The sequence below is a fragment of the Schistocerca americana genome, chromosome 2, assembly GCF_021461395.2.
Source record: "Schistocerca americana isolate TAMUIC-IGC-003095 chromosome 2, iqSchAmer2.1, whole genome shotgun sequence".
NCBI lineage: Eukaryota > Metazoa > Arthropoda > Insecta > Orthoptera > Acrididae > Schistocerca > Schistocerca americana.
In genome coordinates, this window is record NC_060120.1 from 185,187,439 (window position 1) to 185,204,362 (window position 16,924).

Consider the following 16,924-nt stretch of genomic DNA (forward strand, 5'->3'; position numbering starts at 1 on the left):
ACTCAAAAACAAAGGACTATTACGGGCTTAGTAAAAGTATTGTTAAACACACAGCCACTGCAATCTTAATGCCACCAACATATCTGACGAATCGCATACTTTGAGGAGTAGTATTCCCTGGATGTCTGAAACTGACAGTTACACTCCCAATCTACAAGAAAGGTGACAGAAAAATGCCAAACAATTATAGACCTATATCAATAGTTCCCATTATATCAAAAGTAATAGAAAACTGCATACGTACCCAAATTTACAATTATTTTGAAAGTAATAAATTATTGAGTAAGAACCAGTTTGGCTTTCGATCTGAATTATCGACAACCAAAGCAGTTGAATGCCTCCTTAGTAATATATGAAGGATATGATAACAAGAAACTCACTTGTGCTACACTGTTAAGATTTAACAAAAGCCTTCGACTCAGTCACACATGAAATAATGATAAAACTAGAACAGCATGGTATTATAGATAAACCATTACAATGTTTTCGATCATACTTATGCAATAGGGTACAATTAGTAAAAACGAACTATCAAAAGTCAACACCCATTAAAGAGAGGAATTCCACAAGGCTCAGCGCTTGGCCCTTTCCTGTTCATTGTTTACATCAATGACTTCTCAAATCATATGCCATGCAACAATGTACTGTATGCTGATGATACGACACTAATAACAGATGGAGAAAATCTGCAAGATGTCATAAAATACAACAAAGTAGTAACTGAAATGAGCAGTGACTGGTGCAGAGCCAACCTTTTATCAATAAACAAATTGAAAACTGAAGAAATTTACTTCACCCTGTAACCAATTGAACAGAATTTATAAAAAAAATAAATAAATAAATAAAACCAATTTAAAAAAATAAATGTCAAGTTACTAGGTTTACATATAGATCAAAAACTTACATGGGACACACACACAAATTACCTATGTGGCAAACTTGCTCGAACTCTCTATTACACAGGCTGAGACACGTTATCAGTAAAAATCTGCTAATCTCCACATACTTTTTTTTTCTTCATTCACAACTGCAATATGGGGTACTTCTTTGGGGTAACTCAGTGGGTTCAAGTACCATCTTCAAGTGGCAGAAGAAAGCAGTTAGGTGCATTTTAGGACTAGCACCAAGACAAAGTTGCAAAAATAATTTTAAAGAACTAAAGATAATGACACTCCCTAGGATATACATTTATAATTGTTTAATATATGCTAAAGAGAACGTAAAGAACTTTAAGATCTGAAGTGCATGTTCATAATACTCAAAATAATAGTAACACAGACCTTCCACATATAAGGCTGACATTAACACAAAAGAGCCAGCCTTAGCTTGAAATTTTATAACGAACTCTCGAAGGCTGCGAGCGAACTACCGATGAATAACTTTAAGCAAACAACAGAAGTGTGGCTCCAATTTATGCCATATTACTCACTTGATGAGTTTCTAAACAATGACACAAAAGAGATACGCTACATGAAACAAAAAAATGCCATATGAATTATACCTATATGTTTGTGACAGTAACGTACCAACAAAGGCTTTTTACATGGATACGTAATATGTACCATAAATATATCTTGATACTATTGTATATTTAACTGTTATGATTTACTACTACTACTACTACTACTGTGAATGAACAATTGTTGTATTATCGATATTACTTATAATTACTGTAATTTTTAAAAAAATGTATGAACACACTGACTATGCCAATTGCATGGAAAGCATACTGAAAGGCAAATAAAGATTCTATTCTATTCTAAATTTAATGAAGGTGATCACGTTTATCCTTTGTAGGATTGAATTGTTTATTTGTTTTTCAGTATATTCACAAATTTAAGATATTCTCTCTCCACCTTGTCAGCTATTGGAGTAGTCATATGTTTGATACAAATTCTTCCAACCCAATTGTTACTCGAGGATTTCTCAAAATGGAGCTTTGCATAACTTTTAATGATAAACATGAGCGACCTTTGACTATCTTTAATTTAAAGACCTCTTCTCATTAATTTTTAGGTACAGACTTTGCAAAATACCTGTGCACTATTTTCTGAAAATAAGGATAAATATTTCTGTGTAGTTCTTACTAGCAGCAGTGGCACTGAATCTAATATCTACATGACGACTTGTCTTATAACCACATGCTCTGGTCGAGGTTTCTACTTTCTGATGGTCTTTTATGTACTTCAGTAACATAATTTTTCAAATGTGGTGTACTTTCAAGTGCTCTTTTCATGACTTCAATATTTCCAACCCATCTTACAGAACAGTGATATTTGGAGGAGAATCCTTCATAAAGTACTAGATAACCTCTAAGAAATTCATGAACATTCCAACCACTTTTATTGTGGGCAGTTTTCAAAGCTCCATTCACTACATGAAGTGAGCAAGTGCCACAATGAAACATTTGTGGCTGATCATGATAAATGCTGGCAAACCATGCACTTCCAAGTTCACATTTGGCACATCCACTGGAATTTGAATTACATTCACAGATAACAAATTCAAACCATTCAGAACCTCCAGGAAACTTTACTGTAAATCAGATTTGGCAGAACTAAAAAATGTAGATGTTCAAGATCTTGTAGATACAGACTGATTTTGTTCATCCCAGAAATGGACCACCAAATCAATTTGTACCTTTTTGTACAACTTTGTTCAAACTCTCATTATATGACACACAAAAGAATTCAACTTCCCTGACTTTATTAGCAAGGAGATTCTGGAAATGAGGGCCAACTCCATAAGTAATTATATATGACAACATACTCTGGTTTAACTGTTTTCTTTTTGGCAGCCATGTTGTCAGGAAACATAATTTGGAGTATGTCTGTTGTGTTTCCAGCACTTCTTACTGAAGAATGAGACATGACTATTCACAGCCCATTTAATTTCAGATTTTACTATCTCATCAATAACTAAAAAAATGTTTCAGTGAATTTGTTTTGGAACACTCTTCAACTGAAGTTCTGAAGGTTGTAGCACAAACAGGTGATTGTAATTCATTACTGCCGTTCAAATTCTGTGCAGAAGAAACTTGAGAGTGTGCTGCACTGTTTTTACTACAGCAAAACAACTAGTTTTGTTGCTTTGAAACTAATGAATGAACCAAATCTGAATCTCTCTCCTTTTTTATGTATTCTTACACATGAAATGTTGCTAGCAATAATGGAAAGTCACATTTGCACAAAATGCTCGACAGATGGCAAATTACAGTCCACGAGTATTAGTCATATGGGGCACGAAAAGTTTTGGCTAGCTAGAAATCTAGCTTACTTTGATCATCTGTAACACCTTTAAAATAAGATAAACATCACAATGGTTTTATTTTAATTATTAGAAACTTTTAAGGAAATGCCTTTCCAAAAAAGATGCAGATTAAAGATATTTAAACAGAAGTGAGAGTGGACAGAATTAAAGAAACAGCTGTTCTAACTGATAATCATCCAGCAACACATGAGATAGCAACACTGTCTTGGAAAGAGCTACAATTTACACGTCATTCCCACAGGTGCATACACCACATATAGCTCAACGAAGCCACACATCTAAATTCCTAAATTTCCCCTCAAGTTTGCAAACTGCAGTAGCAGAGGCATTGCTAACATGGCTTGCACATATGGACACCTAAGACCCTACTCATAACAAAGACTTAAGTGATTTCGTGAATCTTATATATAATTTTTTTAATTAAGTGGTCTGCTGATTACAACATTTTTGGGGGTAGCTGTAACTCACTATTCCCTTCTAGACCTCACCTGACTGACATACAAAACAAAATTCGTGACCATCCACTTAATTTCGTTACCTTTACCTTTTCACTACTTTCATGACCTGTAGACATGTTGTCATTTTAAGTACATTGTGATCTACCACACCTGCTAAATGAAATTTTGATTTTAGTGTTTATCATATCTGCTGTTATTTCACCAGCTTTCTAACACGTGCTGGCAGGATGTACGGAACACAAAATAAATTTACAGCACCACATGCACTTTCTTTTATACTGCTGAGCTTTATCTTATTGAGTAGGTTACAACATCCCACAATGCTTGGCAATGACCATGTGCTCACAGTGCTACCACAATAAATAATATTTTAACAGTCTAAAGCAGAATAACTTCATTCAAAAGTATATTAAAATAAATGTAAACTGCAGACAATTTGAATGAATCAGAACTTAAATCTTAGGGATGGAAATGAGAGGACACAGACTAGAGGTACGTGAAATACACAAAACAACAACAGATTCAGACTTCTTGCACAATCAAACCACCAACTAAACCACAAATAGACACACTTCTTTCCATAAATAGTGAACAGGACACATGTAGTATGTGCAGGCTAACAAAGTCAGCAACACAAGACAATGCATAAGAAAAAACTGATTTCATTTGAGTCTCATTATTAGATAAATTTTGTTTGTGAATAAAGTTAGAGAGAGTTAGAGAGAGAGAGAGAGAGAGAGAGAGAGAGAGAGAGAGAGAGAGAACTCAAAACACTGCAATATGCAGCCTACCTTTACTCTCTTATCCCAACCACCAGAGACAATAATTGGGTTCTGCACATTAGGCGAAAAGCGAACACAAGATACCCAGTCTGTGTGTCCACCATCATCCTGAAACAGAATTTTTACAGAGAGAGATAGTCAAAGTGTTTATTTGCACTCCAACAAGTGCTTTATTTCGCATTTTAGAAGTGTTAAATATATAAATTACACGAAGAGTCAAAATAGCACGGTAAAATGCATGTATGCGAGTCAGAATGAGGAACAGCATAATGATTACTGTGGAGAGAAAGGAAATCACACACCTGCATATGACTGCTGGCACCACACAAACACTCAGCAATCAGATAATAAAACTACATTTTTGCATTTGGTCCTTGAATCTATCCTCTTAGCAGAATACGTAGCTGAACTGAGGTACAAGAAGTTGTGATCAGTGAAGCTAAATCCATGGGCCATGAGAGTCCCTTTGAACCATGGAAGTGATATGAACTGCAACTAACATTCCTTCAGATTAGGTCTTGCCAAATAGAGCATGGATTACTTCTCCAGCAAGGAAACCAACCAATGCATTGTGCTCATGATGTGGGACATCAGTTTATGACACTCATGAGTTCCTAGTGGGGATGGAGGTGGGCACTGGGGGGTTCCCCTTCATGGTGAAGAAACAAGTATTTCTAATTTTGGATCCCTTAATATATTTTTGTAACTTCTCTTGTTTACTTTTTGTTAGCCATGCCCTTTATTATTAGTATTGTTCTCATCAATCAATATGATTTTGTTACGTAATTGACATACAAGCTTTTTCTACATTTACGAATGACCACGAATGAGAATGCTGTTGCAGACTAAACCCAAACAATAACAATAGTAAGTTTCAATTAACAGATTATAAATATACAACACTGAAGAGTGTGTCTTACCTTCATTGTGTATTTGCACTGTGCCAGAGTATTCCATAGCTTTATACTGCGGTCACGACTACCAGATACTATCTGTCTGTTGTCAGCAGAGAAAGCCACACTCAAAACATCCTGGAGCAGATGATGAATTTTTAGTACATAACGACAGTATTACAAATGATACTTAGAGAGACTGCATGTATTACCAACAATACTCTACATTCCACTTATTAGCTACAACAGAAATAGAATCCACATAATACAAAATGTAGCCATAGCGTAAGTTTTTCTTGTTTAAGACACCACTGTATGTAATGCATTCGTTTACACACTTCGGCAATGTTTCGTTTTGATCTGCGATATAATTTTTCTGGGAATTTTGAGTTGAGACATTTATGTCTGAAGCTCTCATTCATACCATGCAAGTATGCTATTCCAGTTCGAGTGCCTGCCTGTGGGCAGCCGTGTACTCTTTAGCACAGATGGGCATGGGTCAGCAAACAGACGATGCAAGGGCTATCCAGAAGCTGGGCCATAGCCATGTTATCTTACTGCCCTGACAGGCAAAGCTTGTGTAATAGGTCCACCAGGCACATAGCCTATACTATCTGTGCCTGTCCATGGGTGAACTGAAGGGCACCCGTGACCTGTGGTGAAGTACCGGAACAGGTTACGTTAGAGCATGAAAGTCAATAAGGAACAACTTTACTGAATTTCAAATTCAAGAGGACAGCAGAACTGAGCATACCATGAACATACGTTATTCCCCAATACTTTACATTTAGTTATTTGCGACTTCTTTCTCCTTGGTAATCTTTGCCTCATTTGGGTGAAGTTACTATTTCCTTATGCACCTTCTCGTGATATACCAATTACTTTTATGCTCGGATGTGTGTCTGGGAACCAAACAGAGGGAGTAATATAAATTACGTATTTATTATAGTAAAGAATTCCTAGTGTGCTGTTAACATTGACAGTGTTGATATAATACATAGCAGGCATTTGATACTGAACCTCACCAACAATTTGTTAATGTCAACGTTACAATTTCACACAAACTATAAGACCATCAGAACACAGAACTAATAATTAACCTGAATACACTTGTCCACTTACCTGACCAATATTGACTCAGTACCACAAATGTCCACCACTCGCTACTATGGTACGATGTACTGTAGCCAAAACACCCCCGCCCCCCCAGTCACACAACTGAGACAATAATCCACATGCTCACAATTTGCTTACTAATCGCTTGTGAGGAACGGTATCAAAAGCCTTCTGGAAATCTAGGAATATGGAATCGATCTGAGATCTCTCGTCGACAGCACTCATTACTTCATGGGAATGTTGCTCAAGAATGATATTTTCTGAATCCGTGTTGGTTATGTATCAATAAGTCATTTTCTCCAAGGTGATTCATAATGTTCGAGTACAGTATATGCTCCAAAATCGTACTGGAAATTGAGGTCAGTGATATGGGTCTGTAATTCAATGGGTTACTCCTATTTCCTTTCTTGAATATTGGTGTGACCAGTGCTACTTTCCAGTCTTTAGTAACAGACCTTTTGTCAAGTGAGCGGTTGTATGCGATTGCTAAGAAAGGTGCTATTGTGTCTGCATACTCTGAAAGGAACCTGGTTGGTATACGATCTGGACCGGAAGACTTGCCTTTCTTAAGTGATTTGAGTTGTTTCGCAATGCCTAAGATATCTACTTTTACGTCACTCATGCTAACAGCTTTTCTGGTTTCGAATTATGGAATATTTAATTCATCTTTTTTCGTGAAGAAATTATGGAAAACTGTATTTAGTTACTCTGCTTTAGTGGCAATATAATCGATAAAATTTCCATCGCTATTGCACAGTGACTGTATTGACTGTTTTTTTGCCACTGGTGTACTTTGCATATGACCAGAATCTCTCTGGGTTTTCTACCATATTTTGATACAATGTTTCATTGTGGAAACTATTAAAAGCATCTCACATTGACATCCGCACTAAATTTCATGCTTCTGTGAAACTTAGCCAGTCTTGGGGATTTTGCGTTCTTCTGAATTTGGCATGCTTTTTTCATTGCTTTGGCAACAGTGTTCTGACATGTTTTATGTACCACGGTGGATCAGTCCCATCTCTTATTCACTTATGCAGTACGAATCTTATCTATTGCAGTCAATGCTGTATCTTTGAATTTGAGCCATAACTGGTCTACACTTACATAATTAGCTTGGAAGGAATGGAGACTCTCTCAAGGCATCAAGCGAATTTTTATGTGCTGTTATAAATAGATATATTTTGCGTTTATTTTTAGTGGTTTTGGTTGACATGATTTTGAGCCTTGCTACAATGACCTCGAGTTCACTAATCCATGTATCCGTCATGACGATCTCTATTAGATCAGGATTATTTATGGCTAAGAGGTCAAGTGTTTTCGCAATCTTTTACAATTCCTGTGAGCTCACGAACTAATTGTTCAAAGTAATTCTCAGAGAAAGTATTTAGTACAATTTCGGATGATGTTTTCTGTCTACCACCTGCTTTGAAAATGCATTTTTAATCTACCCTTTCCGAACACGGTTTGCACCTCTGTAAAAACTTCGGCAGAATTTACCTCCGGCTTTAGCCATCTTTCTGTTCCTATTACAATTTCAGCTTCAGTTCTTTCTATCAGCGCTTGAAGCTCTGGTACTTTTCCAACACAGCTGTGACAATTTACTACTACAATACCGACTGTTGGTTGGTAGATTCTCGTCGTTTCTTTGCCCTGTACCCTTTGAGACTGGAGCCCTTTTTGATCTTTCCAGAGACTAACCTAAAAAACCGCTCAGTCCATGCCACACAGTCCCTGCTACCTGTGTGACTGCATCCTGTGTGTAGTGGACAAATGTCTCAAAAGATGATAAAGAGATGGAGAAAGACTGAATATTGAACAGGCAATTCAGTATGTAAAGGAAGATAAACATCTAATAGTCATGGAGGACTGAAATGCAATAGTACTGGAAGGAACAGAAGAATGGGTTACAGGAAAATATAGGCCTGGTAATAGAAATGAAAGAGGAGAAAGACTAAGTTCTGCAATAAATTTGAGACTTGGCTCTGCTAGCCACATTTCATCCATGTAAGATGTTATGGGACAAATTAGCATGTTCATAATACTTAAGCACAACAATTGCACCTGGACTTTAAATGAGTGATATGACAGCAATTGCAACAGCAGTACAAATACTATCTGCTTTTCTATTCTGATTGGAATTCCTGCATGCTGTACTAATGATGTGTAGACGCAGACAAGAAGCTATTACTGGAGAGATCAAGTGCCACACCGGGGGTCATTCCTTGGGATGTAGGAGGTGGTGTCCTTTCAAGCAGACCGTCAACTCACATTCAAGGGAGAGCGAGAGAGCGGCAGCCACCGAACAGGTGCCAGGGCACAATACACAGACATGCAGCTGACGTTAAACGCAACACCCTCCTGTTCCAATAGTCTAATTAGCAGGCTGTAACACACGAGAAAAACTGGCCCGATAGTATGAGGGATTTCAGACAAGTGCTATTGACATTACAGGGTTTGCAAAAGCATTAGCTCTGGCCACAGATAACATCCTTGAAAAGCATACTCAAAACACCACCAAGTTTGACTTTATTGCAGGGATGGTAGCGAAAACACGCTTGTGGGAAGAGCAAAATCCTACATTGGCAGATGGTCTGTGACACACGGCCTGAATCCTAATTTTTAGACTGACAGCAGCAGTAATGCAGTCGACTGGGAGTTTCAATCTTATTGAGTCACTGAAGGGAGGATGAAAAACCATTACAAAAATATACTATTGGCCAGTGTTTTTCAGGAAAGTTTAGGTGCACAGCAATCTGCCGCCAGGCCAAGGAAGTTGTGTCTTCAGAGTTACGAGTGAGAACTCAACTGGCAGAGAGGGACTTAAGGTATAAAGATAATACAACACTAACTCTGTAGTTGGGAAGAAAGGATACTTGAAATCCTGACACTGACGAGAGTAACGAGAAACTTAACATCAGAAGTGGTGATCATGAAGCAGACAAAGTCTAGGCATTCTGCTACCTTGGAAGTAAAACAACCCATGACGAATAAAGCAAGGAGGACAGGGCCCACAGACGTCTACATAGGCCTTAGAGGATGCAATTTCTTAGAAATTACTTTTAGAGCAAATCATTTTGTAGTAGTGACTAAGAAAATCGGAATAGAAGAGACTAGGCATTTGACTTGTGGTGCTAAGGAATGTCAAAAATTTGGTGGACTGAGAGAATAAGGTGGTTCTCTACACAATCAGCAAAGGAAGGAACACATGGAAAACACTCAAATGGACAGAATTCTAGGGCACCTGTAAAGACATCACGGAATAACTGTCATGGTACTAGAGAGAAATGTAGAGGGTAAAAATTGGAGAAGAGAGAGATTGAAACACATCCAATAAATTGGGACAAAGCATTGTGCTGAGATGATGAGTGTTGCATGAGAGGAATTCATGCCAGCTGAAGACTGGTGACTCAAAAAGATTCCAGCCTGTCATACGCAAGCCATCATTATCTCAATGATCATCACTAATCAATTACTGGCATGCCATATTGCCCAATGCCTGAATAGTTAACATTGTTCCTTGGCATGCAATACTGAAGTAAATGCCAGCTGGCAATAGCCTATTGAGGTTCATGGCGATGTGTACACCTAGTGACATGGGAACATCCTGGAGACTTTCATTCTCTAGGAAGGTAACACTTCCAGACAGAACTCTGGTCATGGTTGCCATTCTTTATGGGACCGCAAGTACTTTTGTCACTCAATCTATCAGCTAGTTCATTTCATTTTATTGTAGCATACCAATAAAGCCTGGAATTTGTTGATGTGTAATTTCTCTTCTTACGGGCTATGCACTGTTCACAAATACTGAAACCCTGACTACTCTCGCTATAGAAATGTAATTAATTTTGCTCTTTTCATCATATAGGCATTGTACTGTATTTAATTTTTCAAGGATCACATCATTTTCAAGATTTTACTTGATTTTTTCAATGTTCTTGTAAAACATCAATTTGTAAGAACAATTCAGTCTTTTAAGGGTGGTAACAATGAATAACGAACGTGCTTCTATTAAGAACACAACAACATTGCTGAAGAATGTATTTGTACTTGTTGAAAATAAACTGTAGAGTTACTGTTGTTAACTTGTACCAAATACGTGTCCTAAACAAAAATATTAATATTCTGCATTGATATTGTACCAAATGAAACATCCGTCGTGAAATACCAATCTTCATGTGTCGATGTTTTAAATTCATTTCTGAAACAAAGGAAAATCTCAAAGTGCGCATTCCAGTTGCTTCAGGCAATGTTGAAAGATCCTCTAACTACAAGCATGGGTTGTCTGAAAACAGAAATTCCCTCAGTCATTTTAGTGATAACTTTCCAGGTTCAGGCTCAGTAGTTACTGAAACCTTTCACGTTCTTAAATTAAATAATTTCTCACTAAGGGCAACTGCCCACACTGTGTGAGAGTTTGGTGCCACGATTGCTCACTCTGCCAAAAGTGCATCCGGCACATTTCAACACAATATCTGATGAAGTTTGACGGCAATTCCCAAGACTTTTTGTGCCGATTTGTGACCGTTGATGAACCCTGGATCCATTATTACATACCAGAGTTAAAACTGTAGTCACAATAACGGATACAAAAGACAAGTGAAAGTGCACCTAAGAAGGCAAAGACCATTTTGTCAGCTGGTAAGGTGACGACCACTGTTTTTTTTTGGGATTCCCAAGGAACAATCTCCAAAGATTACTTGGGGAAATGGCAGAACCATAACTGGACCCTATTATGCTTCATTGCTGGATTGTTTGAAACCTGCATTGGCTGAAAGACCAGGGTTGGCACACAAAAAGTTGCTCTAGCACCAGGGTAATGCACCATGTCACACGTCTGTGATAACAATGGCAAAAGTGCATTACCTGGGCTTTGAACAGGTTCCTCATACATCCTATTCACCTACACAGGCCCAAGTGCCTCCTTCCTGTCCCATAAGTTGAACCTTTAACTTGCTGGGAAGAAATCTTCATCAAAAGAGAAAATGACACTTGCACCATACAAGTATTTTAAAGAGGTTGACAGAATCTATTTTTCCGAAGGAAAGCTTGAGGAGCGCTGCACCAAGTATAGATCCCTCAAAGAAAATTGTCGAAAAGTAAGGCACAAGACAAACTTTTTTCCTTCCCTTTGTTTTACGAAACAAACCTCCCTCGTTTCACAAAACTTGCCTTGCTTGTAACATTATTTACAATTCCATCCACTTTTGTTATGCCACAACATGTTTTGCAACCCGTGAATGAGCGCACACTGCCAGGATGTTTCCGTAAATGTTTAACACTGTGAAGTGACGAATTATGTTCTGTTATAAAACTAGCATGGTGAATTTCACTGGCCTTAACCTTAACTATGTCATGAAATCTTGAACGGCCATGAACTGACGACCACCTGTTAAACTTAGGTTACCTTTGTTGAACACCATAAACAATTACATTCTTCTTACCACTTGCGTGCTTTGCTATATCACTTTCACCAGATGTAATTTTTAGCTATCACAGACACAGTGGGAGGCATTGAAAGGACATTTCTTGCTGCTTCTGAGCCAGTCACTAAATGCTGTTATATTTTGTAACATACTTCACCTTTTGTGGTGCTGTCACCACAGATTCAGAATCAGACTTCAAGCACATATCTAAACAACAACAACAACAACAACAACAACACTTCACTACTTTGCACAAGCTTCTGATGGGTGTCAGAATCTGTATAATGCCTTGCACACACTGTCACCCGTATGGTCCTTCGCTGAATCAGCAAAAATTTGACCACATCGGCTGGGCAGTATTTTTCATGGCTTTGCCAGCCCTTGCACCAGTGGCATATTTACAGGGTAGGGGTGGGAGGCTGCTTAAGTCAACACGTACCTCTCAACACTCCTGTTTCCGTCGTTTTCTAAGCTGGCGTACAGGGGCATGGGCACGGAGCTGCTTATAGGCTATCAGATACTCTAGGGAAGGGTGCCACTTATGTCGCTGTAGAGCTCTTATTCTGCGTTATGTCTTGTTCTTCAAGAAACGCATTTCCGTGATAACCCCTCTCCAACTTTTTGTGGTTATCAGGCGTTCTGTTGGAACTGAGCCTCATGGCGGGACACTTCAGTTGGCAATGAGGTGTTCTAAGAATTTCACGTGACTATTCCAGATAGGGCTGGCTAGCTCGCTCACGAGCAACCCTTCATTTTGTGTGAAAACGTAGATTAGTGACTTTAATTGCAGCCTGGTTCACGTCTAAGAACAGTAGGTTCCACTCTGCTTCCCTACTGATGATCTGCTGAGAAAATGTTCACAGGTAGGTGCAGGTTCATCATAAAGGGACGGAAAGAACCGCGCCGCTGCACAGTCACCTGTTGCACGTCAGACATGTGGGCCTACCTTCAGAAAAAATGAAGGTGAGACTGTTATTACATCAGCGACAGACAATGCAGAACATTCCCAATAACATGCCAGGCATGTTTCCCAAGTGAGTGGAAAAAGAATAGCTGATAGACATGCAGCACGGAAGAGGGAAAAAATGCTGCGAAGACTGAGACCATGTGGTAGCCAAGTAGAACCCGCCAATGAGTGGCGAGCCCCCTGGGGCTTCTATGATAAGTGAGAAAATGATTCCATGTGGGCACTATGGATGCATCTACCTTCTTGATCACCCAACAGACTGCAATGACACCATGATCAGAGAGGTAATGGCTGGTTGTTTTAGAAGGGGCGGGGGGAACAAACTGCTAGGTCATCAGTCCCTCGTTCCAATTAAAATAAATCCACAAGGGTGGGAGTAAAATAATCCATACAAAAAACAGCTGGAAGAAAGGAGAAAACCACAAGAATGACAAGGGCAACAAACACCAAAATGGACAAAACTGAACAAGAAAACCACAGGGAGACACAAGAAACATGTAGAAGAGATCAAAACAACAGAGCAGATTACCATGGCTTGCTGACCATGAGAATAAAAAGGAGAAGCCAGCCACTCTGCAACACATTAAAACCTCCACCCTAAGAGCACTAGGTGGGAAGAGACAGAGGGACAAATGACATGTGCTAAAACTTAGATCAAATGACAAGATCCACCCTCATGAATAAAATGTAAAACTAAAGCTGCTCCTGAGGCATTGTCACCCAACACCGAAGGTAGGGTGCTGAGAAAGTTAAAAGTGGGCAGGCCAGCAAGAGGTGGATGACAGTCATTTGTGAGCCACAGACACTGAGGTGGGTCCTCACGAAGGAGGAGGTAACCATGCATTAGCCACATATGGCCAATGCGGAGCCGGCAGAGGACAACTGATTCCCTGCGAGAAGACCGCATGGAAGTCTTTCACACATTCATAATCTCCAGAATGACACGCAGTTTGTTGTGTGTACTGCTACGCCATTCTGTCTCCCAAAGCTGAAAAACCCTGTGGCACAAGACAGAACACAGGTCAGTTTCGGAGATGCCCATCTCCAGAAGCGGTTTCCGCGTACTTGTTTGGCCAGCCTGACGGTAAGTTCATTGCCTGGGATTCCGGCGTGTCCTGGAGTCTACGCAAACACCACTGAATGACAGGACTGTTCCAGGGCACAGATGGACTCCTGGATGGTCACTACCAAAGGACGGTGAGGGTACCACTGGTCGATAGCTGGTAGGCTGCTCAAGGAGTCAGTATACAGGAGAAATGACTTGCCAGGGCCCAGTGGATGTGCGTAGGAGCACAAGATATGACTGCCAGCTCTGCAGTGAAAACACTGCAGCCATCTGGCAAGGAGTGCTGTTCAGTACGTCCTCCATGAACATATGCAAAGCCAACGTGACCATCAGCGACGAGCAATCAGTGTAAACCATGTCATGGTTCCAGTACATGTGGAGAATCAAGAGGAAGTGATAGCAAAGAGTCGCAGGGTTAACGGAGTCCTTAAGGCCATGCGAAAGGTCCAGAAGAATCTGCGACCTAGATGCACACCATGGAGGTGTACGTGAATGGACCTTGAGGAGAGGTGGTAACAGGAAGGACTCCAGTTCAGACACAAGGGACCGGACATGAACTGCAATCTTAAGCCCTGACCTGGGGCACCAATGTGGAAGATGAACCACCGTGGTGGGGAAAAGGCAACAGTAATTCGGACGCACAGGAGAACTATGAATGTGTGCAATGAAACCACCAGGACACTAGTAACCAGACTCGTTCTAAAAGCTCCCGTTGCTAGGCAAATGCCACAGTGGTGCACTGGGTCGAGTGAACGCAATGCTAAGCATACCGCCGAACCATAAATGAGACTCCCATGGCCAAAGAGGGATTGAACAAGGGCTCTGTAAAGCTGCAGCAGCATAGAGTGATCTACACCCCAGTTGGTGTTGCCCAGGCAGCGGAGGGCATTGAAGTGCTGCCAGCACTTCCGCTTAACCTGTCAAAGGAGAGGTAGCCACGTCAATCGGGTGTCGAAAACTAGACCCAAGAATCGACATTTCTCCACTACAATAAGTGGATCATCATTAAGGTAAAGTTCTGGTTCTGGATAAATGGTGCAACCCCGACAGAAATGCACGACACACGACTTCGCAACTGAAAACAGGAAGCTGTGGGCTAGAGCTCATGACTGCACCTTGTGAATGGCTCCCTGTAGGAACCACTCAGTGACACCAGTACTGGAGGAGCAGTACGAAATGCAGAAGTCATCCGCATACAGAGACAGTGAGACCGACAGCCCTGCAGCTGCTGCTAGGCCGTTGATGGTTGAAAGCCAAGATGAAGGCACTGGTGGCAACATGATTATCTATCCCTCAGACCCCGGTGGACGCGCCAGGTGAAATGGACACCTAAATTGGCACGCAGCTCATTGTCAGACTGCAAAAGAAGGTCCATGTGAAATATCTTTTTTTTTTTTTTTTGATGGGGTTTAAGGGCGCTTAACTACTGAGGTCATTAGTGCCCAGTCACCGTTGTTAGAGCACATGGAATCTAGTAAAACTCAAGGGGCGGGGGGGACACCAGAAAGACCTGACAAAGAAGCAGATAAAAGAAGTAAAAAGGTTAGATGTCTTTGGACAAGCCAGTTAAAGTTATAAAACGCAATACACGAGCAGCTGCTCGAGCGTCATCAGCTAAAACATCCGGTAAAGTAGATGGCAGGGACAGGACAACACGAAATTGACTAAAACGGGGACACGACAATAAAACAAGGCGCACTGTTAATTCCTGACCACAAGGGCACTGCGGGGCCGGGTCACCGGAGAGCAGGTAGCGGTGGCTAAACCGGCAATGCCCAATCCGCAACCTGGTCAGAAGGACCTCCTCTCGCCGAGTTGGTCGGGAGGAGGTTGTCCAAGGTGTTGGGAGCGGTTTTACTGCCCGGAGCTTGTTTCCTCGGAGGGATGACCAAGCATCCCACCACAACGACACAAGCCTCTTACAAACATCCCCACGAACGTCAGATGACGGGACACAATGGGAGGCTGGCCGAGGCAGGAGGACTGCAGCCTTGGCTGCAGCATCCGCAGCCTCATTCCCAGGCACTCCTACATGTCCAGGAACTCACAGAAAGCTGACAGGAGAACCATTATCAGCGAAAGAATGGAGGGACTGCTGTATCCGTTGAATCAAGGGATGGACCGGATAGGGAGCTCCAAGGCTCTGAAGAGCACTGAGTACATACGATGAATGGCGGTGGCGGCGGGCATACTGAACGGCCTGATGGAGAGCAAAAAGCTCGGCCGTAAAGCTCGAACATTGGTTGAGGAGCCGGTATTTAAAGGTGGCGGCCCCGACGACAAAGGCACAGCCGACACCATCGTCAGTTTTGGAGCCATCGGTGTAAATAAAGGTGTGACCAGCAAGTCGAGCACGACGTTCGACAAACCGTGAGCAATACACTGCAGCCGGAGTACCCTCCTTCGGGAGTGAGCTGAGGTCGAGATAAATATGAACCGGAGCCTGGAGCCAAGGTGGTGTCGGGCTCTCACCCTCTCTGAAGGTGGTAGGGAGGGCAAAATCCAATTGTTGAAGCAGGCGACGGAAGCGGACTCCGGGGGGCATCAGGGCAGACACATACAACCCGTACTGACGGTCGAGAGAATCGGCGAAGAAGGACTGGTAAGAGGGGTGGTCGGGCATAGACAACAGCCGGCAGGCATACCAACACAGCAGTATGTCGCACCGGTAGGTCAATGGTAATTCAGCACCTTCAGCATAAAGACTCGACGGGACTAGAGTAGAAGGCTCCGGTCGCAAGACGTAACCCCCTATGGTGGATGGAGTTGAGACGGCGTAAGACGGATGGCCGAGCAGACGAGTAGAGGAAGCTCCCATAATCCAGCTTCGATCGGACTATGGACCGATAATAGCGAAGCAGGACAGTGCGATCCGCTCCCCAAGATGAACCACTAAGAACTCTGAGGACATTAAGGGAACGTGTACAACGAGCCGCCAAATAAGAG

At 41.2% G+C, this 16,924-nt stretch overlaps 1 protein-coding gene across 1 annotated transcript in view; it reads right to left on the bottom strand.

Moving 5' to 3' along the window:
- LOC124594890 (guanine nucleotide-binding protein subunit beta-2-like 1) overlaps positions 1–16,924 on the bottom strand; it is a 109,636-nt gene that overhangs the window by 44,723 nt on the left and 47,989 nt on the right. Inside the window, exons 3-4 of the mRNA XM_047133363.1 lie at positions 5,431–5,541; positions 4,520–4,618 (exon numbers count right to left, since the gene is read on the bottom strand). Coding sequence (XP_046989319.1) covers positions 4,520–4,618; positions 5,431–5,541 — 210 coding nt within the window. The remainder of the gene's footprint in view (positions 1–4,519; positions 4,619–5,430; positions 5,542–16,924) is intronic.